The sequence below is a fragment of the Plectropomus leopardus genome, chromosome 10 (assembly GCF_026936395.1).
Source record: "Plectropomus leopardus strain MGB_pleo_1.0 chromosome 10, ASM2693639v1, whole genome shotgun sequence".
Taxonomy (NCBI): domain Eukaryota; kingdom Metazoa; phylum Chordata; class Actinopteri; order Perciformes; family Serranidae; genus Plectropomus; species Plectropomus leopardus.
In genome coordinates, this window is record NC_142185.1 from 37455051 (window position 1) to 37479085 (window position 24035).

The window sequence follows — 24035 nt, forward strand, 5'->3', positions numbered from 1 at the left end:
AACTATTAGTATTTCTGTTGCCTGTATGAGTATTTCACAACATATAATTCTGATTCATTTTGATTTTATTTTCTCTCTTTCACACTTTAAAACAGAAAATGATGAAAGTATGCTGTGCTGTATAACGTACATCAATTTTCATTCCAAAAATAATTTAATTTAAAAAGGGACTCACAGCACCTTTGAGGCCTGAAAGCACCTCATATAAAAGGTTTTGACAGAAATAAACGGACAGGTGTGAACAGACTCTGGTACCTGTATCCAGTGGTGAGCGGCACGCCGCTCTTCTTCCAGATGACGTGCGGTTTGGGGTTTCCTCCGACCTGGCACTCAAACACCACGCCTCCTCCCTCCACCAGCTTCTGGACGGTCGGTTTCTTGATGAAGAAGGGAGCAGCGAACTCTCCGGTGCTCACCTCCGTCACCACCTGTTCCTTCGTCTCCACGGCAATGCTGGAGGACACAGACAGCTTCAGCATGGAGGACAACATGACCGGACAACAACATGTCAGACTGTTGGCGCTCACGTTTTCTGTTGAGTGATCCCAACTTCTGTGACGGTGGTTTCCTCTCTGCTCTCGATCTCCTCTGACACTGAAACACAGACGCAGACAAACCAGCTTCGTTCAGCCTGAAAATCTGCATTTTTCTAAACACGGCTTTGGTTTTGATCCATTCTTTCAAAACAGCCACCAGTTTCAATTTATTATCCATTATCTCTAAAATCAACTCGCAGTTCAGCAGCAGGTGTCAGCAAATCCACATTTCTGTCTGCCACAGTGAAAGTTTAACACAATCTAACTGAATAATGAAAAACTCATTATTCATATTTCATGACTTTACGTTCTTTGTCCACAACATAAAAACAGACCGGCCGTTACCTTTGACGAGCAGGTAGCAGGAGGTACTGACGGTGCCTGCCTCGCTGGTGGCGGTGCAGGTGAAGCGGCCGCTGTCTTCGGCGAATGCCTCGCGGATCACCAGCCGGGCGAAGCCGCTGATGTAGGTGATCTGGAAGTCGATGGAGCTCTCGATCTTGTAGTCCTCTCTGAACCACATGATGGTGGGGGCGGGGTGACCGCTGATCTGACACTCCAGGGTCACCGACTCGCCCTCCGTCACCGTCACGTTCTTCAGGCCCTAAACGTCGACACAGAGACATCTTCAGGACACTTATTTTACCAATAACTTTCCAGGACTTTTCCAGGACTTTGAGTGAAACGTTAATGACCAAACATCCTCAGAAACATCCATCGATACTCCTCATCAGCTGTTTTTCATCACTATATAACCGCTTATAAAATATTGATGATTTAAAAACAATGAATTCAGAACATAATATTTAAACATAACTTAGGGACTGTATTTATGGGGGGGGGGGTTAAGCATTTATTTTGGCTTTAGGCGAGGGAGATACAACTTTAAATAACTGGATTTTGTTTTATTTTATATATTTTAAGTTTATTGATGAATTCAAAAGAAACATGTCTTGGAAACCTGCATGCATGTTTTCTCATAAACTTTTGGTAATTTAATTTTATTTAAAAATTTAGCCAGTTTTAAAAGAAAAAAAATGTGCGATTTTTATTTCTAAAAACTTTTCAGGCAATCTTTATAGAAAAGAAATTGGGGGATTATTTTCTCTTTAATTATTATAGTAATTATTTTTACTTTAAACATTTTTGGAGATTTTTAAAGAAAACAATTTCATTAAAAAAGACACCAAAATAACACCATATATCAGAAACAGATTTATATCACTTCTAATTTCTGGCAGTCGTTGAACACAACGATTACAAACACGTTTGTAGAACAAAATTCCAGGACTTTTCCAGGTTTTTCATGACTGTCCAAACCCTGTAAATCATGTTTTCTACAGTAAGGATAAATTATTTTAAAGGACAGAAACAGGAAGTACTCACAGCGATCAGAGTGGGCGGGACAACGGGCTCCTCAGCTCTGGTAGGAACGGCCACCGCCTCCTGAAAACAAACAACAGCAGGAGTCAGAGACGGTAACCATGGCAACAGTGTGTTGCCACGTGACGGTGACGGAGCGGTGGAGTCTGTGAGGATGGAGGGTGGGCGCCGGTTAGGACAGAAAAAACCCTGCTATGAGGACAGAAGAGGGACATTAGGACAGAGAAGACCCTGCAGAGACAGAAGACGGACGCAGGTGAGGACAGGAAGAGGTGGGGTCTTCATGAGGCAGATGAGGGGCAGCGTGTGATTGGCTGCAGCGTTACAGTGAGGAGGTGACAGTCCACACGGGGTTAAACTGGGGGAGGGGGGATCGGACCAACCTGAGGCTCCCAGTCCTCAAACTCCTCCCCACTCACGGGCTGAGCTCCGACCACCAGCGGCGCCTCAAACTGATATCTGACGTCTCTGAACGGCGGGGGGAGGGGCTCCGGCGCCACACGCACCTCCAGCGCCGCCGCCCTGCGAGACGGGCTGGGAGACTTGACGGGCTTGATGATCTTCCTGGAGGTGGAGGGGGAGGACAGCTCTTTGTGCAGAGTGGCGATGGCGGAGCCGGCGATGGACACCTGGCCGAGCCAACGAGAAAAAAGTCTGAGCGTCCAGAGCGCCGCTGAGTAGGAGGAGCGTCACTCCGACTCAGACTGCAAACACTGACCAACAATCCTCCCAATGACAGCTGACTCTGATCAGTCACATGATCAATATGTTTCTGTTCAATCAGAGTTTCATCTGGAAATCTCAGCGTTTACAAACTCACAAAATAAATGAATCCCAACTGACACTTTGTTTATTTTCCAAATAATATAAAAAATAACATAAATAAATAAATCACTATAAAGATCAACAGATTTACTTTAAAGCAAATATTTATTTAAAAATTTATTTCCTATAAAGTTAAATTCTGTAGGAAAAAATACTGGATTAATAGTTTTGATTTAGTTATTTTTTGTCTTACATGTAATCAAATCCATAAGATTAAAATTACTTGAATTAGCCTAAAACATAAAACAAAATAATAACAATATCTGCAGATGAGGGAGAGAGGTTCGGTGTGTTGAGTGCTGCAGCTCTGAAGAAAAAGTCAAACATGGATCTGACGGCAGTGATGATGAGGAGGGAACGCAGCATGACGACCATCTGAGACTTCAGCGCTCACACGAACCACAGCGTCACACACAGCCTGCCATTAGTGACGGCCTGCCAACATTACGACATCGGACGCCACCAACAGATTTTCTGTTTTGGTTCATCAGGAGCTGCTGATTAATCACACTGTTGGAGCGCAGAGTGACTCTGGGCACAGACGGAGCAACAGAACATTAGGGGCAGCTACAGTGAAACTGAACCATTCAGTCTTGTTTGTTCGCATTAGTATTAGGGTTCATAAACATTTTTACTAATAACTTTCCAGGACTTTGAGGCAAATATTAAAGACCATGCATCCTCTGAAACAACCATCCATGATCCTTATTGGTTCTTTATCATCACTATGTAACAGATCTTTTAATTTTATTTCATAATTTTATTTTTTTAACGAAATATAACTTGGGGGCTGTTAGCCAGAAAAAAAAGTGTTATTGTTGGATTTTTAAATTTCCATCTTCACGTCATGTTATTTTCCAGGTTTGTTCCATGACTTCTCAAGGTTTTTCATGACTGTAAGAACCCTGAGCCCTCGACTCACAACCTGCTGCTTTATTAGTATTTCTCAAGTGTTTTAGGTATCCGGGAGACACTGTGCTCTTTGGCTGTTTTTCTAACTTTTGACTTTGACCGTCTGCAGCAGAACGACAACAAAGCGAGCAACAGTTTGTGGTTTGGTCAGAGGTCGGTGATGCTGCGCTCGCCTCCAAGGAGAGGAGGTGATGTTTTTACATGGTGACGACTCGTTGAGGAGGAGATATTTTAGGATTGTGAAGACTCGGTGAGGAGGAGAATAGGTGACATTTTAGGATGGTGATGACTTGGTGAGGAGGAGAAAAGGTGACATTTTAGGATGGTGATGACTCGGTGAGGAGGAGAAAAGGTGACATTTTAGGATGGTGATGACTCGGTGAGGAAGAGAATAGGTGACATTTTAGGATGGTGATGACTCGGTGAGGAAGAGAAAAGGTGACATTTTAGGATGGTGATGACTCGGTGAGGAGGAGAAAAGGTGACATTTTAGGACGGTGATGACTCGGTGAGGAGGAGAAAAGGTGACATTTTAGGACGGTGATGACTCAGGGGAGGTGAATCACAGCACAGAACCAAACGGTGACTGCAGGTTAAGACGTGTTAAAGATGATGAGACGGAGGATTGTGGGTGGTGATGATGGCGGCGACGGCGTCCTGAGGCTCCTCTCTTACCTCATGACTCAGTTCGTGTTTGGGGACAGAAACTTTAGAAACGGTGAAATGTGGGACCGGAGACGGAGCAGGACCAGAGTCCACGTGGACGGTCTGAATCTGGAGTGACCAACAGAGTTGACTTTAAGGAAATGGGCAGAGCCGTTTATCGACACAAACCACACCTGAAGGCACACTCGTCCGACCTGAGACACCTGGGCGGCTCGCTGCTCTGAGGTCACAGCGACCGCCGCCGCTGGAGGCTCAACAGGAAGCGTGACCTTTTTAATGTGTTTCTCCTCGGCTGTTTCCACCCGCTGCCTCATCTCCACCTCTACAGCCTCCTCCTCCTCCTCCTCTGGTCCGCCGCCCTCCACGTGCATGGGCCGGCGGACACGAGCCATGTCAACAGCAGCCACCACTGTGGCCACCGCCCCAGCTTTAACCCCGCCCTCCACCTGGAGACACAAACAGCAGCACACACAGCTCAGGACCCGTCTCCCCCCCAGCAGGAGGTCAGGAGGTCAGGAGGAGGAGACTCGACTCCCAAAGACTGAAAATCATCTTTTTCACAAAGAAAATAAATATCAATATTCACTGAAGACAAACAACAATCAGAAACATGCAGCTGAGAGGAAAACAAGATGAAGAGGGCGAAGCAGACGAAGGAGAAGAGGAAGACGAGGTGGTCCTGAGGAGAGGAGTGATGGGGCTGTTAGAGTGAAAAATGTTCGTCAGGAGCTCAGTGAGCCACAAACACACTGATGAAGGACGAGCTGATGGAGGCAGCAGACTGGTGCTGCTGCTGGTTTTGGTGGTGCTGGATTTGGTGGTGGGGGGGTGGGGTGAGGGGATCTACCTGCTCTCCGGACACGGCGGCCTCAGACGGCCCCCGGCTGCGAGCCTGATCCACGGCCGCCACCACGGTCGCCACGGCAACGCTCTTATCGTCCTGGGAAACATGCTCACCCTGACGCGTTCACAGCACATGGACACGATGATCCGACACACAGGCAACCGAGTCACCGAGTCGTTCACAGCAACATGTTTACTCTTCACTTACAGCCGCATTATTCACCTCTAAAGGAAAACTCCATCGTTCTGACCAAAAAACGGTGGAATTTTCCTTTAATCATCCGGCAGTGAAGCTCAGAAACACACTCGTGTCCACACTCGTGTGACTCTGAGGTTAAAACAATGTTCAATTTCCAAACCAGCGCTGCAGACGTGTGCTGTTTTCAAAGTTTACTGTTGAGTGATAAAACAACATACCGTTTACTTCTCTACGGTATCAGAAAAAAAAGCAACTGGACGCAGAGTCTCGCCTTCACTTTGTTATTTTCAAAAGGAAGACTTCTGACACGTACTTCAATTTTTAAGTTTAACCCTTTGATATCTTTGCAAATTGGTTTGATTTCTTGCTTAAACGAGGAGAGAAGGCTAAGAGCAAATTGACAAGACATGGCCCCCAAATTAGCAAGAAATTAGGAAAAGTTACAAAAATTAAAAAAAAAAAAAAAAGAAGTGTAAAAAAAAGTCAAAAACAAAACAAGAAAAGGACCCCCAAAAATATAACTAACATAATTTCATATTATCCTAGATTTTTTCTTTTTTTTAATACTAATTTTCAGGTCTTTTTCTTGCCACCTTTTACTAGTTTCTTCTGGTGTGTGGGACACTTCTTGCCAAGTTGCTCACTGTCTTTTTCTACATTTTTTGGAAAGAAAACAAAACATTTCAAAGGGTTAAACAGTTTCTCAGAGGTGTCTGAATGCAGCGCAACAAAACTGACGTCAATAATTAGAATTAATTATGGTAATAAAATGTTTGTTCAACCAAAAACTACTTTTTTCATTTATTTGAGGGTCATCACAACTGATTATAATAACGATCCTTTAACAAAGATACAGGAAATCTGTAATGCTGGAAACCAAGGCGGTTACGAAACAGTGAAGCTCACACTGCTGCAGCCCTACTTGAAAATAAAAAAAAGGCTTGAAAAGATTCAAACTCATGTTTGAAAGCTTGAAATCTAATGAAAAGAACGTGTTTCTCTGTTTGCATGTTTTGATTGGCAGAAACAAAAATTTAAATCTCTGCAAACATTATTCTGTATTTCATTTTTCCTTCTTCTCAGCTGCAGCGGTGTGTTCCCTTTCTCTCTGTTCTCCTGATGAATTTAGAGTTTTTTTCTAGGTTTGAAATGTTTGGAGATGTTGATCTGAAAACAGTTTTGAAATGATAAAACTTAAGTTAAAAGGTGAATCTTCATTTTGAAAATTAGCGGATTCGTACTCATGTGACTGACTGTTCTTTAAGGGTTTACAACGTAAAAACTATTCTGCAAATCTGATTTTTTTTTTTAGATTTAAAGCTTTTCAAACACAAGGTTCAACCTTAAACTGTTTTTTCAGTTTTGAAACTATCTTCATCCCAGTGCAGACCAGTTCACCCTCACTCTGGTTTCTCTGGGCCCTCATGGAGTCTGAATCAGCATGTTTTAAGGAGCATGCAGCGTCACATCACAGAGCTCTCAGCGTCCTCACCTCTCTGCTGGTGCTGACCTGCTGCTCCCAGTGCTTCTCCATGTGCAGCTGGGCGGCACTGCTCACACCGGTCATGCTGGTCATGGTGGAGTAGCTGGACTCAGCAATGTAGTCTCCCTGCTTCCAGGGCGGCAGGACCTCTGCAGAGGCCACGACCTGCAGGAGGGGGGACAGAAATCTTTACCTCAGAGGACAGACGCGTCCCAGCTGATGTTTAGTGTCTGCAGCCTGTTTGTAAATGTCCTCACCTGTTTCCTGGACATGATGGGAGACTTGACGGGTCTGATGGGAGAGACGGACAGTCTGCTGGAGGGGGAGACGGGTCTGCAGGCGACACACGGCGCAGATTAGAACACGGTAACAGCAGAGTTTATCCACACATGAGACACGAAATCTGAGAGTTTCTGTCATTTTTAATCTTGTTTTTTAAGATTTTGCTTCACTGATTCTTTGAGGGCGGCTAAGGATAACTATTTTGCAGGACTAACTCTGTGACAGTCTTTATGGATCACTATTTTGCAGGACTGGCTTGTGTAGGTGGTCGTACCTGACAGGTGCGGGCGCCGGTCCCTTCACGTGTCTGACAGGCGAAGGCGACTGCTGGCGTCCTCCCGCCACCTTGGAGATGAAGGACGGCGGGGACTTGGAGGTCGGTTTTGGGGGAACCCGAGGCGGAGTTTTGTGAGCCAACTGCTGAGTCATCATTCCTCCTTCTACGTGCATCTCCATCATGGTGGTGGCCTGGAAACTGGCCTCCACACTCTGCAGGAGGGAGATACAAGTCACAAAGAGTTTTTAAGTTGTTTTTTTAACTTTAGTGTTTACTGTGTTTTAGTTTGTATTTACAACCACAAGTTTCATTCATATTAACTTAGGACTTTCTTTCTTCATTCAAATAGGTAAAAAAATAAAAAACCAAGCATGCTGTTTACATGCATCTATAATCATCTTTGAGCAAATAATAAAAGACATTTGTGACATCTACTAATAAAATTTTAGACAGCGTTTCTGAGATATCGGAAAGGTCATTAATATATATTGTAAATGAAAGATACAAAGGGCCCCAGTTTTGAGCCTTGTGGGACGCCACAGAGTGAAACTACTAAAGTTTACGGAGCTATCTGGTAAACCGTTCATTCTCTAACAGTCTCAGGTTCCAGGTTTCGATGTTTCCGTTTTTAATTAATAAAATGTATCCAGATAACTCAATAAAAGTCATTCTCAGATTAGACCCAGGTTGTGTTTTCAGTGTCTCACCCTCTGCACTCTGGTCTGGGAAGCGGCCATCTGAGATGTGGAAACAATCGTCTTAGTTTTCTTGGTAGGTACAGCTTCTTCACCTGCAGCGCAAAAACACAAATGGGTTTAATCTGATCTAGATACAGGACGTGAGGAAAACTTATTATTTATTTAAATAGTTGCAAATTAATTCTCAATTAACTGTTGCAGCTGGATTTTAAAATGCAGTTTTCTACTGAAACTCTCATTCAAGTACTTAAAAAAATCCCTGAGTGCAACATCGCTGTCTTTAACGATGTGCTGATCGAGCTCCTTGAAATCACAATGACAATAAAAAACAATATACTGTGCAGCCAAACTACACAACTAGATCAAGATGAATCATGTTTTCTGATGCTGTTAAAGGTTCACTCATAAAATAAATTAAAAAATATTAATATCAAAAATATTGATTTAAAATTTTTGAGCAGCTGATAGAAAAAGATGTCCTCACCCTGAACGAGCAGCTCGGCGGTGGAGGTGGCTCGTCCGCTGCTGTTGGTGGCGGTCACAGAATATGTCCCAGAATCCTCTGGGAAGGCCTCGGCGATCAGCAGACTGTACAGGTCCCCCTCCTGGAGGATCCTGAAGTCGGCCGAGCTCTGGATCTCGGCTCCCTCTCTGTAGAACTTCACCACAGGTGTGGGGATACCTGAGACTCGGACGTCCAGCCTCACCTGGCTGCCCTGTCTCACCGAGGAGCTCTGAAGTCTCTGGAGGAAGTTTGGAGGCGCCGTCTCGGCTGCGGGAACAGAGGTCAAGTGTCTCATTAAGATAGTTTGTATGAGGACATGTTTACTTTGCAGCCGTCTCACTTGCATCTTTTTAATTTATTTGCAACCAGACAACCAACAATAACATTTGAAAAGTCTGAAAAAGCCGCCGATGGTCTCTGTGCGTTAACCGATTCATCTGCAGATTACCTTATGGATAAATCAATTAATAGCTGACTCTGTATGACATCGACACCAAAACACATTTTGGGTTTTTTTCCAACCAACTGTGGAAAAACTCAAGATATTCAATTAACACCAGAAACACAAGAAATGTTCAAATAGGAAAAACTTTAACTGTAAAATGTTCGACATTTCTGCTTGGAAAATGACTTAAAACTTAATCCATTATCAAACTTGTAGTCCAATAATTTTCCATCAAACATCCAAAGACTGGTCAGATAATCCTTTCAGACAGAGTTATTTTAAATGCATTTAAATGTTGTGATTGTCGTGTGAAAATTCAGAAAATCAACAAAATTAACTGCACACACACGAGGACTGAGTGAGGTTTAAGTGGTTCAGACAGCAGCCAGAGTCCAGGATGGACACACGGATCTGGTCCGACGTAAAGGTGTACACATAAAGATGACCTTTGACCCCTGGGCTCTCTTTCACATGTTGAAGCAGGTTTCTAGCTGACATGTGGAGTTTTCTGACTCGGACTCGGACATGTGATCATCCTCACCTGTTCATGTTCGACTTGTTAATCTCTTAATAAAGTTCAGAATCCTCTTAAGGAAAGCTATGCTGCAACAGCTGCATCTAAATCCGTTTTATCACTGGATAAAGTATCAGGCCACGCCCCCTGCGGACAGGCCACACCCACCCCTGAGAGACACATTTAGACTCAGAAAAACAATATTTCACTTTTATCTCAGGAGAGAGCCCATCAAGCCTCTGTAAGAAGAAGATAAACATCGATTAAATTCATGACTGTGACCCTTTCATGTCTCTTTGTGGTCATTTTGTGTCTCTTTGTGGTCGTTTTGTGTCTCTTTGTGGTTGTTTTGTGTCTCTTTGTGGTCGTTTTGTGTCTCTGTGGTCGTTTTGTGTCTCTTTGCAGACATTTTGTGTTTTTCATGTTCATTGTGTGTCTGTTTATGGTCATTTTGTGGTTGTTTTGAGTCTTTTTGTGGCCATTTAACATAGTTTCGTCTTTTTGATTGCATCTGATTGTGGCTGTTTTTTGCCTCTGTGATGCAGACAGAGACATGCTGCAACAGCTGCAACAGCTGCATCTAAATCCATTTCATCACTGGATTAAATATCAGGCCACGCCCCCAGCTGAGAGACTAAATTCGAGTCAGAAACAACATTTTACTTTGACTCATCTCGGGAAAGCAGAGACGAAGCTTCTGAAATATCAGTCGTCATGTCGTGCCTCTTCTACGTTTCGTCTTATTTTGAATCTTTGCTCACGTGCCATGTCTCTGTGTGGCTGTTTCATATCTTTGTGGTCATTTTATGTGGTTGGTTCCCCCTCTTTGTGGATGTTTTCCGTTTTTTTGTGGTTATTTAATATCTCTCTGTCATCATTTTGTGGCTCTTCATGGTTGTTTTCTGTCTCTGGTTGTTTTCTGTCTTGTGTCTGTTTTGTTGCTATCGGGTCATTTTATTTTTCTTTGTGGCTGTTTTGTGCATCTTTGTGGTTATCTTCCATCTCTTTGTGGTTGTTTTGTGTCTCTTTGTGGCTGCTGTATATCTCTCTGTTGTGCTTTTGTTTGACTTTGACGTTGCTTTGTGTCTCATTGCGGGTCGTCTTGTGTGTCTCACCTGTTACGAGGAGTTCGGCGGTACTCGTGGCTTGTCCAGCGCCATTGGTGGCTCTAACAGAAAATCTCCCGCTGTGTGCGGCGGTCACGGCGGGGATCCTCAGAACAGCGCGGCCGTCGCTGAACGAGATCTGAACGCCGGGCAAAGCGGCGGCGGAAAGAACCTGGCCATCACGGAACCAGCTCACCTCAGGAACTGGAGAACCTGCAGAGGACAGAGGAACCGGACGGTCTGCTGTCAGAGAACAACAAACAGACGTTTGTCTGGAAACTTGTTCAGATCGTTTTAAATCAAAAACTTTAACGTGTGAATCGTCAGTCGAGTCAGTCGAGTCTCTTACCACTAACTTGAGCCTCGAACGTCGCGGCACTACCCTCTAATGCCACGACGCTCTGCAGCGGCTGCGTGAACGTCGGCGCCTGTGTTGACATGTTGGTCGGCACCCTGCGGACACACAAACAAACAAACAAACAAACAAACAAACAAACAAACAAAACGGTCACAACAAAACAAACAGCACAACAACTTTCTAGATCCTCTCAATTCAAAAAAATCAAACATTCAAACAGAAAAGTGGACTTCCATCAAAGCTCCTACACTCATTCATCCTGCCCGAAACACACCGTAACGACGGTAACATTTCTGCTGATTTCACTCTTTAGGTTGATTTATTTATATACTTTTTAATGGCTTTTATACTTATACTATTGGTATTGTAAAATAAGGAACAAGATCACATTAAAGTTGTATTTTTTACGACCATCTTAGTCTCAGTTCAACAACAAACACCAGGAGAGACGCTCCACCGCCACACGCCGCTGACCGGACACAAGGGCATGCTGGGAAATACATATTTCACTTTTTTTCTCAGCAGAGACAAGAAAAGAGACAACAGTGGAAATCACTTTCCAGACTTTTTGGCACCGATGAAACAGAGCAAAAACAGTGTAATTATTAAAAATAATAATAATAATCATTTCTGTAAAGTGACGAATGATTTCATGACCAGTTTCATTTCACCAAAAACAACCGTCAGCTCCGCAGAAAACATCTTTAAACAGGATCATCCACCAGTTCTCAGCAACATTACCTCATAATAATATAAACTTTACAAATTCAGAAATAAAAAGCTACATTTGAACTAAATCTGAAGAAAATTTCAAATCATATAATCTAAAGCTCGTACAGAATATTAAAAACAACATTCGGTCGGTGCCGATCACATTCATAATCCTGGGGATGTATTGTGATCAGACGGGCTCAGAGTCTCTCACATATTTATCATCAAACACCATCAGAGACAGAAACCGGTTTATATGCCAAACCTTAATCTCATGTTCACCAAAGCTGTTCAAAGAGTCTGACAGTCACCAGCTGTTTGCAGGGCTTATTATTTATTACTCTGGTTATTTAATATTTATGTTTTCCTCATTTATCTTCCTCTTTTTTTCTGTTAATCATAATGAAAAATAATTTTAAAAAACTGTAGCTATTTGACTTTTGGTCAGTGGAAGTATGTCTATATGTTTAATTCATTTGAGTTTAGCTTTTGATGAATTTGAATGAAATGAAAATTCAACGATGTGCGGAGACGAGCTGGACTCAAACACGTTCCTTCTTTTCCCTTTTCCAACACGTAAACCGGCTCATCACGTCTTTGACCTTTTCTGATGCTTTACGTTTTTCACTGGAAATACTTTTTTTGTCCGTCTGCTTTTGAATAATAATTTCTCTATTTACTTTTTTACATGTTCAAAGTAATAATTATTATTAACAACATCCAAATATATCAAAGTGAAATCCTACACATCAGGTATTGTCAGAAAACGCTGCGTCCATATTCAGATTTTAGATTTAGATACATATCAGAAGTACAGATGCAGTAACCGAAAAACGCGAAATACTCAGAGATGTTTGCGTGGGATTAAACAGGAGAGCAGCAGCTGTCTGTTAGCCGCGTGATTTTCTTTCAGCGTGTAAAATCAGAAAATGTCAAACTGTGAAACAAGACACGAGCTCCTGACGACCGTCGGCACGACTTTCTGTCTCTACGACAGTCTCCGAGCACTTCACCGAAACTGACGTTAACATGGTCGATCAGAAAAAGAAGAGCTGATCATCTGACTTCTCATTAAGTTTGGACATGTCCCCAAAACCTGACGCAGAATCTGCCGGAACGTAAACGGGAGACGCTGAAATCAGAGAAGGACGTCAAACCTGAGTATGTATTTATTTAGCATTTTTTATCGACTTGGTTTCAGTGAAAACGTTTCAGCAGCTCAGAATCAAAACGCTCAAATCCAACTTTGATTCACATCTTTAACGCAACTTTGGTTTTGTTTTTCTTGTTAATTTTTTATTCTGCGTCTTTTTTTTTTGTTTCATTTTTAACTTTGGTTGACATATGATTACTATCCGTCACAACACATAACCCGAAGTACACACTAAACACGTATACTAGTACCACCAGGCCGTTCTACTGCACCACAAGAGGCCCCGCAGGCTGCGTGTGTTAAATGCGTGTGTTAAATGCGTGTGTGTGTGTGTGTACTTTGCCCAAATGTTTATTATAACATAAAACCTGATTTTCGGTCCAGTGAAAACTGCAGATTATCGACGTCAAATGTGAAAAAAACAGCCCTTTTTAGAGTGAGACACGTGAAGACAATGAACACGATACATTTTCATAAAAGTGTTTTCAGTTTCCGAGCAGAGGAGAATAATCTGCAGTTTGTGGACGGTTCTCGGGGTTTTATGATTTTGTTTTTAGATTCCCTTCAAAACGAGTTTAAGAAAAGGAATTTATTTCATGAAAAAATAGATGTTAACAATATTTTGAGATTTCACTCTGTAGTGTCAAAAAAAACTCTCTAAAATCCACGTCTGAGCACTTTTATGACTTTTGAAAGATCAGTTAAAGTCTTTTAGAGCCAGTGAAGGCCTTATTTTTTATTACTGAATCTGATGACTTTTAAGACTTTTTAAGGATCTGCGGGAACTCTGGAGCTGCTGCAGAGGCCGTCTCTGCGACTACGAGTGATGAAGACGGACGGTTTCTATTTTTAGAGGTCTGACCCAGCAGGAGGCTCCACAGAGTCTGACTGATGAACCAGCAGCTGATCTCAGAGCAGATTAAAACTTGTGTTTAACCCTCTGAGGGAACTGGTCTCCAGCTCAGTTTCAGCTGGTCTTCACTGCGCATCCACTTCACTTTGGTTTTGTTTAAAAATGCATTTTTGGTCCAGTTTTACTCAAATATTTGATCTATCTTTTAGATTTGTATCTAATATCAAATATTCCTGCTTTTAAAAGACATAAATGCTGCTGTCAGACTGACCGACCAGCACAGCTCCCAGTGCTCCCAGTGAACCATACACACACCAACTGGAACTGAGCTGAAGTGCAATTTACCTGCATGTGCACTTACTGGTGTAAATACTCTTAACTCCTGAGTTTGGGTCCTGTTGTTACTATTTATATTGTTCTTTTTGCTTAGTTTATCCTGCACACACTTTGCTGCTGTAACAATGCAAATCTGCCCACTGTGGGACAGATAAAGGGTTGTCCTGTCCTGTCCTGTCCTGTCCTGTCCTGTCTTGTCTATTTTAGTAATTTATTTTTAAAAGTACAAAAGCCTAACTAATACAAGTGTATTATTTTTGTATTTCAGCTGAAGTATCACTTTACATTTTGATTCAGCTGACATGCGTGCCGTTTTGTTTGGGGTTTGTGGAGTCTGTGAGCAACACGTCCAGAGGTTCGGCGGCGTCACATTTCACAGCTGACAAAAGACAAAGGAGACGGAAAAGATGCAACTAAAGTCCAAACTGGAGTCAAACCGGCAAAGTCACGTGACGTGCACCTTGAACCACTTCTCCACAGGGACGTCTGCTGTAGCTTCGGTCTTTATTTTTATCTTTACTTGTTTCTTACTTCCTAAAACAACTTTAAGCCAAAAATGTGGTTAATACGCAGCTGTAGGAGTTTACATATATTTAGAATACATGATTTGGTTGATGAAAAAAGTGCATAAAGAGTTTAGGATGTGAAGTGTTTGGGTTCAGTTTTACTTGATTTGATAGAAGAGTTTCTGCTGATGATCACGGAGATCGAAGTGCACATTCTGATGTTTACTGACGGTCACTCTCTTCTGTTTTTTATCGTCGTTTAGTGGTTTCATTTTCGAGCTTTTTAGCCGCCGTTAGTTTCTGGTTTCAGTCCTGAATGAGATCATGTGCCGGCAGTTTGTCCTCAGTCTGAGCTCGCTGATAAGACTTTTTTAACCCCTTGTGAACTGATGTTTCAGTTCCTCTTTGACCTCGACTGGACCGGCTGTCTTTGACCGGTCCTGGTTTTCCGGTTGGCCCTGCCTGTTCTCGGTTAGTTTCCTGTCTGGCCGTGACGTCGTGGTCATTACGGGTCATAAAACCTCCTCTGATTGGTGTGAACATCCTGCAGAGACTCACTGAGACTCTGAACATTTGGCTCACTTCAGCTGCAGACGCAACAATAAAACGAATAAACGTGTTAAGATGAATTAAGAAAGATAAACACGAAACACAGACGCTTTTGAGGGGAGTCTCAAGGTTTATCCCTTAAAAACCCATAATAACCCTTAATATTACAATCAATTAATTTACTCAGTAATTACTATTTTTTTAAAAAATCCAAACATCAGGTGAATACCTAAATGTGCATTTTGCAAATTTAAAGATGTTTGATTGCATATTATAAATCCCTTAAAAAACACTTAATTCCTTACAGGCCAATTATTTATCCACTAATTTACCCAAATAATAATTATCTGAATTACTAACCAAGAGTCCCTTAAAATATCATTAATTCCAACATAATTCTGTCAGTCACCAATGATTTGGTCAAATATTCCACATAAATTCAGAAGATTAGAAGGAAAGTTAAGTATAAAACTTAAAAAACACTTACTTTGTTGTTTTGGGTTTTTGTTGTAAATGAGGATGTTTTTAAGAGGTTTTTATAAAACCTTTTTCATTAGTTTGGATTTTGATTGCGATGTTTGCTGTGTGATGCATTAAGAGGATTTTAAGATGCTTTTTTAAGTTTCACATGTGATAATTTAATTTATTCATTTTTATTGAACCTTTATTTAAGCAGTTTGGTCCCTTTGAGATTAATAATCTCTTTATCAAGAGATTATCACCGTGTTTGTTTTAGTTTGAGATTTTTCTCTGAACTCTGAGGGTCCCTGAACGCCTCATCAGAGTCGATCTTAATGTGACGACTCCCCCAAACATCACCTCTACTTATTATTATTATTATTATTATGATGATTATTGTTATTATTATTATTATTATTATTATTATTATTATTATTATTATTATTATTGTTATGATTATTATTATTATTGTTATTATTATTATTATTATTGTTATTATTATTATTATAACAAAGTGAATAAGAGGTGAGCCAGCAGGTTTATAAAAGGAGATCAAAGTGACTGACATCTGCTGCTATTACTGTAGTATTAATGTAGTATTACTGCAGTATTACTGTAGTATTACTGTGAGCTATTCATACTTTACTTGATTTTTTTTCGAGCTCATAGCTTCTCAGAGGAAAACTTTGCACTTTTCACTTGATAGATCAAGATGTTTGATTTTATAAAACATGATAACTTGTTGTAGTTTAATCTGATACCTGTGTATAAAATGGTTAAAATGATCTTTAGAGTGAAAATCTGCTCATTCATACGTTGCTAAAAATAATCACAATCTAATAATAATCATAATCTAATAATAATCACACAGACAGTATCACAGTGTCACGCTCACATCATTTATTCCTTTTATTTTCTCTTTTTCTGATAAAACTTCGACTGAAGTACAATGAACGGCTTTCCCATTTGTATGTAGTATTTTTACACAGTGGCATGAATGCTTCGACCTCAGTGAAGGAGTTTTATTTCGTCTATTATTAAGCCAGTCTGGATGCTTTGTAAATCATCCATTTCTCATGTTTTTGGGGTTTTATTTTGTTTTATTTGTGCTCCTCTGTGTTTTTAATATTCTGCTGCAACATTAAACATTAGACGGGCCGACCTCAGATTCACAGCAGATACAGAGCAAACTGCACACACACCCTCCTTTTCTTTCTTTTCATTGTGAAAATATTTCTGTTCCTTTCTTCAACTATTTTAAATTCTATTTGAAATGATTTTTCATTGAATTTTATGTAAATTTTTATCCCAGATTTTTGCCGTCTCTCCTCTCGATGTCCTCTTTTGGAAAAATGAAGCGTTCCCTTTTTTTGTACAACAAAAAGCAAAAACGACATTTTCACACAAAAACTGTAATGTTTGTATAAGCAGCACTGCTCCGTGAAGATCAGAGATTCAAAGCATCAGTCAGACTTCGCCTCAGCGGTCAAATCATTTGACTCAGCGATCGGTCATGAACGAGATTCAGGTTTTCGTTTTCTCTCTCAGCGCAGAAAGGATCACTGAGCGTAAAAACAAGATCGGTCCGAAATAAATCAGAAACTCTACGTGAGCTGAAACAGTGAGGACGAGAACCAGCAGACACAAAGTCCTTTCTCCTTTAAAATCAAATCACTGCAGCGGGATCGAACCTGTGACACACTGAGTGATCAGCCCCTCCATCCCCACTGAGACCTAAAAATACTGACGCTTAATGACACACCGACAGCTGCTCACTCTCCTCCAAAATAAAAGCCTGTGAGACACAGAGCTCTGTGTAATGCAACCACACACACACACACACACACACACGCACGCACGCACGCACACACACACACACACACACACACGCACGCACGCACGCACACACAGGACACTAAAAATAACACCTCCACCCCTCCTCCGCCTCCTCCTCCGCACCTCCCTTTGACTGACAGCCACCATGTGGCGGCACATAGCTGGAGGAGCAACTGATAGCCCCGCGGCTGATTCCCTTAAAAAGCCATCAGGCGTCCAGCTGAGAGTCCAGCCCGCTGCTATCAGGGCTATTCTGGGACGCCCCGTTTTAACCTTCAGGCAGCGAAAAGCCTCGGCGCCCCGAAAACTGACTGAAAACTGCAGCCAGTGAGTGTGTGTGTGTGTGTGTGTGTGTGTGTGTGTGTGTGTGTGTGTGTGTGTCAGCTGTCAAATTCAAAACACGCCGCTCAGAGGTTTAAAGACACTTACTTGTGTGCACAAGGATGCCTGGGCGGCCCGGGGGGGCGGGCTTCAGGAATCAAAAGTCTCTTTATCCAGAAAGTTTAGCGACAGAATCCAGAAGGAGAAACGTTGAGCCTCCGAGGAACCCGCTCTGAAAAACAAAACTACAGCGCTCACTGTAGTTTTGTTTTTTCCTCCTGACAGCAGTTCCTCCAGCCGAGGCGTCCAGGCCGGGAACGCTGACTCTGCTCAGAGCGGGCGGCCGGGCGCCGGGGGCTTTATACGCCTGTGACATCACAAGGGGACCCCCTCCCATTGGTCAGCCTGCAGGGCATCATGGGAGAGCAGGGGAGACATTTTATGCAACTCGTCACACCTGTCGGTCACTTTACTGCAAAAAAAGTACTAAAACCTCACTGAGAGTAAAAGCCCTGCATAACACAGATCACTGCAGTAAAAGTACTACCAGCAGACTCAAATAAAAGTCAGTATTATGAGCTGAATGTACTTAATATTGTTAAAGCAGAAGTCAGCATGTGTCAGTAAGATTTCTGGATTTAATTTACTTTAGAAACTTATTACAAACAAAAAAAATCGTAGAAAAAAAGAGGAAAGACAGAAAAAAGTTATATTTAGAGACAATGAAACGCATAAAGCCAAAGAAAAGGTCAAACACTGATTAATAAGTACTACTTGTGATGGTGTAGAAGTACAATTAAAAACATTTACACGTCTTTATCGTAAATCTGTATCCTTTATAATGTTTGAAGCCTTTAAAATCATCTTGCTGTTTGAGATGTGGCTTACACATAAAACTGCCTTTTCCAAAGTATTGGTAGTAAAAGTACTTATTAATCAGTGTTTGACAATTTCTTTTGAGAGAGACGAAAACAAAAATAATTATTAATGCTGGGGGACAACGCTCTGTAGCAATATACTCAACACTTTACCAGCAATAAAGCAATAAAGCAATAAACCTCGGTCTACCTGTGAATTTGCATTTGTAGATCTGGGATTTGACCATTATGATAATAATAAATCAGGTGTTTCCATCTCTGTTAATTTCAGGATAAAAATAACAAATTCCTCAAAAACAAGAGAAACCCTTCGTCAGTATGATCAGAGTTGAATGTACATATGAAGAGTCCTCAGTGAGTCAAAGACAGTATTCGCGCAGCAGTTTGAGTCAGAGCAGAAACTGCAGCGAACATTGAACAGAACTCTTATTTATGTTCGTTAGCAGGACAGAAACCCTGATTCAGGAGCTGCTGCAGGTGAACGTGACATCACGCAGGTGTTCTTACCTGTCGGCTAACGTTAGCCTCAGGCTAACAGCAGCGTTAGCTCCGTTTAAACGCTCAGAAAACAAACTTTAACGCACAAATCAACGTAGTTTATTTACCTGCGAAACAGCAGCAGCCGCTCAGGTGTTGTGTTGTCCCCTCAGGCGAGTCCTGTCACCGGGCAGAGATTAAATGTGTCCCGGTAATGAAGCTAACGCTAACGAACATTTAACGGCGGTTAGCGGCTAGCTCAGAGTGCACGAGCTAACCGTCCGCGCGGCAGGCTGAACGAACTTTACATTCAAACCTTTTTCTCTTGTTTCAGACGAAGTCGACAAGATCCCGGTCAGAGAGCGAACTTCTGTCAGATCAGCGAACAACCGAACACGAGCACGGCGGCTGGAGACCCGCGAAATGAAGGAAAGACAAGATCAGACGATCAGAGACCTGTTCCCGGAACGCTACGTGACGTCACCAAGTAACGTGCAGCGCGCCGACGTCACAGATCGCGCTCTAATTCAAATCAGCTTTATTGGCATGAAGGCTTGTCACAACGTTGCCAAAGCGAAAAAACAGATTATTAAATTCTAAATATAAATATGAAATGAATTTAATTATACTAAATTAAAAACATTCCAGAAATATGTTTTAGACACATATTATATACCTGCTGTTTTAGTTACATACATACAGATAGATAGCCAGATAGATAGATAGATGGATAGATAGATAGATAGATAGATAGATAGATAGATAGATAGATAGATAGATAGATAGATAGATAGATAGATAGACATACAGATTGATATATTAGGGCCAGGGCAACAGGTCGACTCAATCGAAACGTCAATTCACGTAATGTGCGTCGACGTGTCGCAACGTTTCACACAGCGCGCGCCATGAGAGCATGAGCGTTTTGTTTTGGCGCTCGTGTATGAGCTAGACAGACAGATAGATAGATAGATAGATAGATAGATAGATAGATAACCAATAGATGCCTAAAATCTTGGAAAAATAAGTAATAAATACTATACACTTAATCAGCTATAAATATATATATATATTGTGTATATCTGTGTGTGTGTGTGTGTGTGTGTGTGTGATTGAATCAAACCAGGACAGAGGGTACATGACTAATTCTTTATTTTAAAGAAACAAAAAGTGAATCAGAAAAAACAGAAGAGCTGAAACAAAAACCTTCACACGTTTTTGTTCTCTAATATTTCTCTGCTGAGATGAATACAGTGAGGAGGTGAGAGGAGAACACACGAGTGACACTTTATGACCTGAAACACTTTAGTATAATATACAATGAAGACATCAGGGAAATCCCTTAACTGCTGGACTGAAGCTGAGGCACTTATGAGAAGAAATATTCTGGATAAAACAGAGATTTAAGGGTTAACTGCTGATACACAGCTGAAAGTGTCAATATGACTTTGACAGTTTTATTCTCCTAAAGGGGCAGAAGATCTGTGTGTGTGTGTGTGTGTGTGTGTGTGTGTGTGTGTGTGTGTGTGTGTGTGTGTGTGTGTGTGTGTGCATGTTTGAAGCCTTCTCCACGGTGGGAAATAAAACAGCTTCTAACTTAATGTGTCATAAGACACTAAGCATGTTCCCTACTGTTCCCTACAGTTCCCTTAATGTGGAACCTTCACTCTGGATCTGCTTCGGGGAAACTATCGCTGTGGGCTCCTGTCAGCTGCTGCGTTCAGATGTAATCTGATTAGATTTCGGTTATCAAATTGGATCAAATCTTCAAAATGCTTTGTCAGAAACAACAACAACAAAAAAAGGATTCTGAAATCAGATCAGATGATGTGATTCAGTCTTAGTTTTCAGTTTCAGTTTGTGTTGTTTCAAACTTTTTAACAGGATGCAGAAACCTTTAATCCAAAAAAAATCTGGATTAACTTGATCCCAGCAGGATTCAGGCTGGATTTCAGGGACAAAATGTGCTACATTTCTCAAATATAAATACTTTTATTTATATTGTACTTCTGCCCGCGCTGCTTTAGTGAAAGTGCTTTCAGAGTTTTTGCTCTGTCATCTTGGTGTCAGCTGGACTCTGGTATCAGCCTGAGATCTTAAAAACAGGATTAAGGATCTTTTGGACACTAAATGTGTGTCTGCTCTCTGAACACTGCTAAGGATATATATAACTGGCTGTTCGCCAGCTCGCTGCTCGCGTGAACATTTTGAAGCTGCTTTGACTGTTTGTTCTTGAGTTTTTGTTCTTTTATGTTAAATTCGTCATGCTGCTGTTTCAGCCAGGAAAAGGGAATTCTGGATCTCAACGGGACTACTCCTGAGTCCTGGTTAAATAAAGGTTAAATCAATAAATACAATTTTGCACTGGATTCTTTTAAATGTGCTCTTATAAAGAAAAATAAAGATGACGTCCGGCTGCCTATTAAGCATGTGATACATTGTCCCATTGGACCACGTGTTGTCTGAATCCGGTCATCCTAATAAGTTCATATGTGGAGGATCGGCGTGATTTCATCCAAATTACGGTACAAAAATGAGACAGATTCATTAATCATAATTCGCTGCATTGACACTGCCTGTTCAAGACGGACATATCACGCCGTTATGCCGCCTCGCCGTTCTGTGAATAACATCTGATTGTAGAGAGGAGGGACAGAGTGGTTTCACCTCTGAGCCGGGAGCGCCGTTACGAGGTCTGTGTAAAACGTAAAGCTGGAAAGACGTGATGAGTGATGTTTTAATGATATGTTGATGACATGATGATGACGTGTTGATTATGTGTTGATGAAATATTGACGTGTGCAACACATTGTGGAGGATTTAAAAAGCAGCCATTAGCAGCTAACTCAAAGAAGACAAACAGCAGCTGTAAATGTTCACAAACTGCAAACACAGATTCAGGAGCTCATGACGAGATCAGCCGCCAGATACCAGAGACACTAAATGATTGTCAGTGAAGTGTGATGTCATTGATTTATAAAGCGCTGCCGACAGGTATGTTTGATGGCGTGCGAGAGGAGGACCCTCATTTGTTAAACATCACGCCCGTCACGTCTCCTTCGATCATGGGACGCCGTGATGCAGCGTATCGTCGCACACTGGAGCGGGACGATGTCGCCGGTGGTTGGTTCTGTGTAAACATGCATGGGCGTCATGAAGCGACTACTGTTGGCGACACATTTCTTTCGTTTTTTGTCCCACGCCTGCAAACAGTAAACGCTGCAGCAGAACCTCGCAGTGGTGCGGCTGGTGGAGGAGTCGAGTTCCCGCAGTGGAGAAGAGTTTTCAGAGCAGAATCAGGTAGAGCAGCCAGAGCAGAACACACAGAGTACCCAAGTAGCTCTGCCAGTCCGCACTGATAATGTCAAACACTTCAACCACCAGCCACTGATCGCCATCGCCACCACCATCATGACCATCACCATCACCATGATCATGACCATGACCATGACCATCATCATCACCACCGCTGCTGCTGCTGTCGACACGTTCGGCAGCGTCTGAGTCCATCGCCTCGGGGTTAAAGGGGAAGTGTTTCCCGTCCTCGCAGGACATTGGCGCTCGGCCCAGGCCGGTGGCCGACATCTCTTCGTCTTTACACCTGAATGATGAAGTCATGAGGTCAGACAGCACACAGCCCCACAGGTCACATGACGAGCCCCCAACATCAGCTCTGACACACTGAGTACATATCTGAGTCACCTGACATCAACGGAGTCGCCCACCTGCACCACCAGACAGCCAGACTGAAGCATCATGGGTATTATTAATGACAATGTGTCAGATTTGAGCATGCAGTTGTTTTTTTGGTGCTTTACAGAACACACAGTTACTAACTTAGCACTTATTCACGAGTACAGTAACAGTCAGAAAGCAACAACAACCAGTGACTGACCATCAAACTACATATATATATATATATATATATATATATATATATATATATATATATATATATATATATATATATATATATATATATATATATATATATATATATATATATATATATATATATATATATATATATATATATATATATATATATATATATATATATATATATATATATATATATATATATATATATATATATATATATATATATATATATGTATCAGTGATGCACAATAATGATTATTTTAAGCGATACCAATGAACCGATAATTTCCAGCTTCTCGTGGCTGATTAGATACCAATAACTTCTTTTTGTTTGTTTTTCATTACCTGAGGGTATGAAAGGCTGAGATGTGGTGAGTATAGATGACTTCAATTTGTGTATTTTCATAAAAAAACGATATTTCAAATTATTAAAAAAAGAAAGTCATTTTTAAGATTAAAATCAATTTTATTTTTATATTTTGTTTTTCCCTCTTATCTTCTTATGTCAACTTGAATTGTACAAAATAATGCAGAAAATAATATTGTGTTTGGGTTCTAGTGGAACTGTAGAGAAGAACATTCCCCAAACTGTCAGGAAGCTGCAGCTACAGAACAGTCCCTAAGTAACGGCTCTGTTGTGATCTCTGCACATTTACATGTTATTCTGCTTGTTGTTGGAAGGAATCAAACATCAGATATCAGTTTATTCTTTCAGCAGAACCGAGCTGGAAACTCACGACACCTCAACTCAAACTGTGTCCAGTGTGTCCTCTCATCATGTCCTCTCATCAGGACCCCATCACACACACACACGGAGACACTAGCGGACAATGACAGCGGAGCGGACATTCGGCGACACCAGCGGAGACACCAGCAAACAATGAGAGCAGAGCAGACAATCAGAGACACCATGGCAACACGGGCCAAATCTAAGCAATTTATGCTCATCATTATCGGTTTTGTTTATCGGCCAAAAATGCTATTATCGGAATTATCTGTATGACATTATAAGTCCAATTATCGGGCCGATAATTATCGTGCA

General features: G+C 41.5%; 2 protein-coding genes across 2 annotated transcripts in view; both read right to left on the minus strand.

The window, feature by feature from the left end:
* The window catches only part of LOC121949594 (titin-like), a 165023-nt gene extending 145636 nt beyond the window's left edge, over positions 1-19387 (minus strand). Inside the window, exons 1-17 of the mRNA XM_088083820.1 lie at positions 19240-19387; positions 17865-18161; positions 11024-11127; positions 10684-10887; positions 8589-8876; positions 8114-8196; positions 7404-7618; positions 7105-7180; positions 6857-7012; positions 5170-5280; positions 4517-4768; positions 4332-4430; positions 2303-2548; positions 1923-1982; positions 882-1140; positions 528-594; positions 256-453 (exon numbers count right to left, since the gene is read on the minus strand). Of these exons, the coding sequence (XP_087939946.1) occupies positions 256-453; positions 528-594; positions 882-1140; positions 1923-1982; positions 2303-2548; positions 4332-4430; positions 4517-4768; positions 5170-5280; positions 6857-7012; positions 7105-7180; positions 7404-7618; positions 8114-8196; positions 8589-8876; positions 10684-10887; positions 11024-11114 (2405 nt within the window). The 5' untranslated portion in view covers positions 11115-11127; positions 17865-18161; positions 19240-19387. The remainder of the gene's footprint in view (positions 1-255; positions 454-527; positions 595-881; positions 1141-1922; positions 1983-2302; positions 2549-4331; positions 4431-4516; positions 4769-5169; positions 5281-6856; positions 7013-7104; positions 7181-7403; positions 7619-8113; positions 8197-8588; positions 8877-10683; positions 10888-11023; positions 11128-17864; positions 18162-19239) is intronic.
* A 1362-nt stretch (positions 19388-20749) lies between these two features.
* ccdc141 (coiled-coil domain containing 141) overlaps positions 20750-24035 on the minus strand; it is a 40962-nt gene continuing 37676 nt past the window's right edge. The window contains exon 26 of the mRNA XM_088083825.1: positions 20750-22712. Within this exon, the coding sequence (XP_087939951.1) occupies positions 22397-22712 (316 nt within the window). The 3' untranslated portion in view covers positions 20750-22396. The remainder of the gene's footprint in view (positions 22713-24035) is intronic.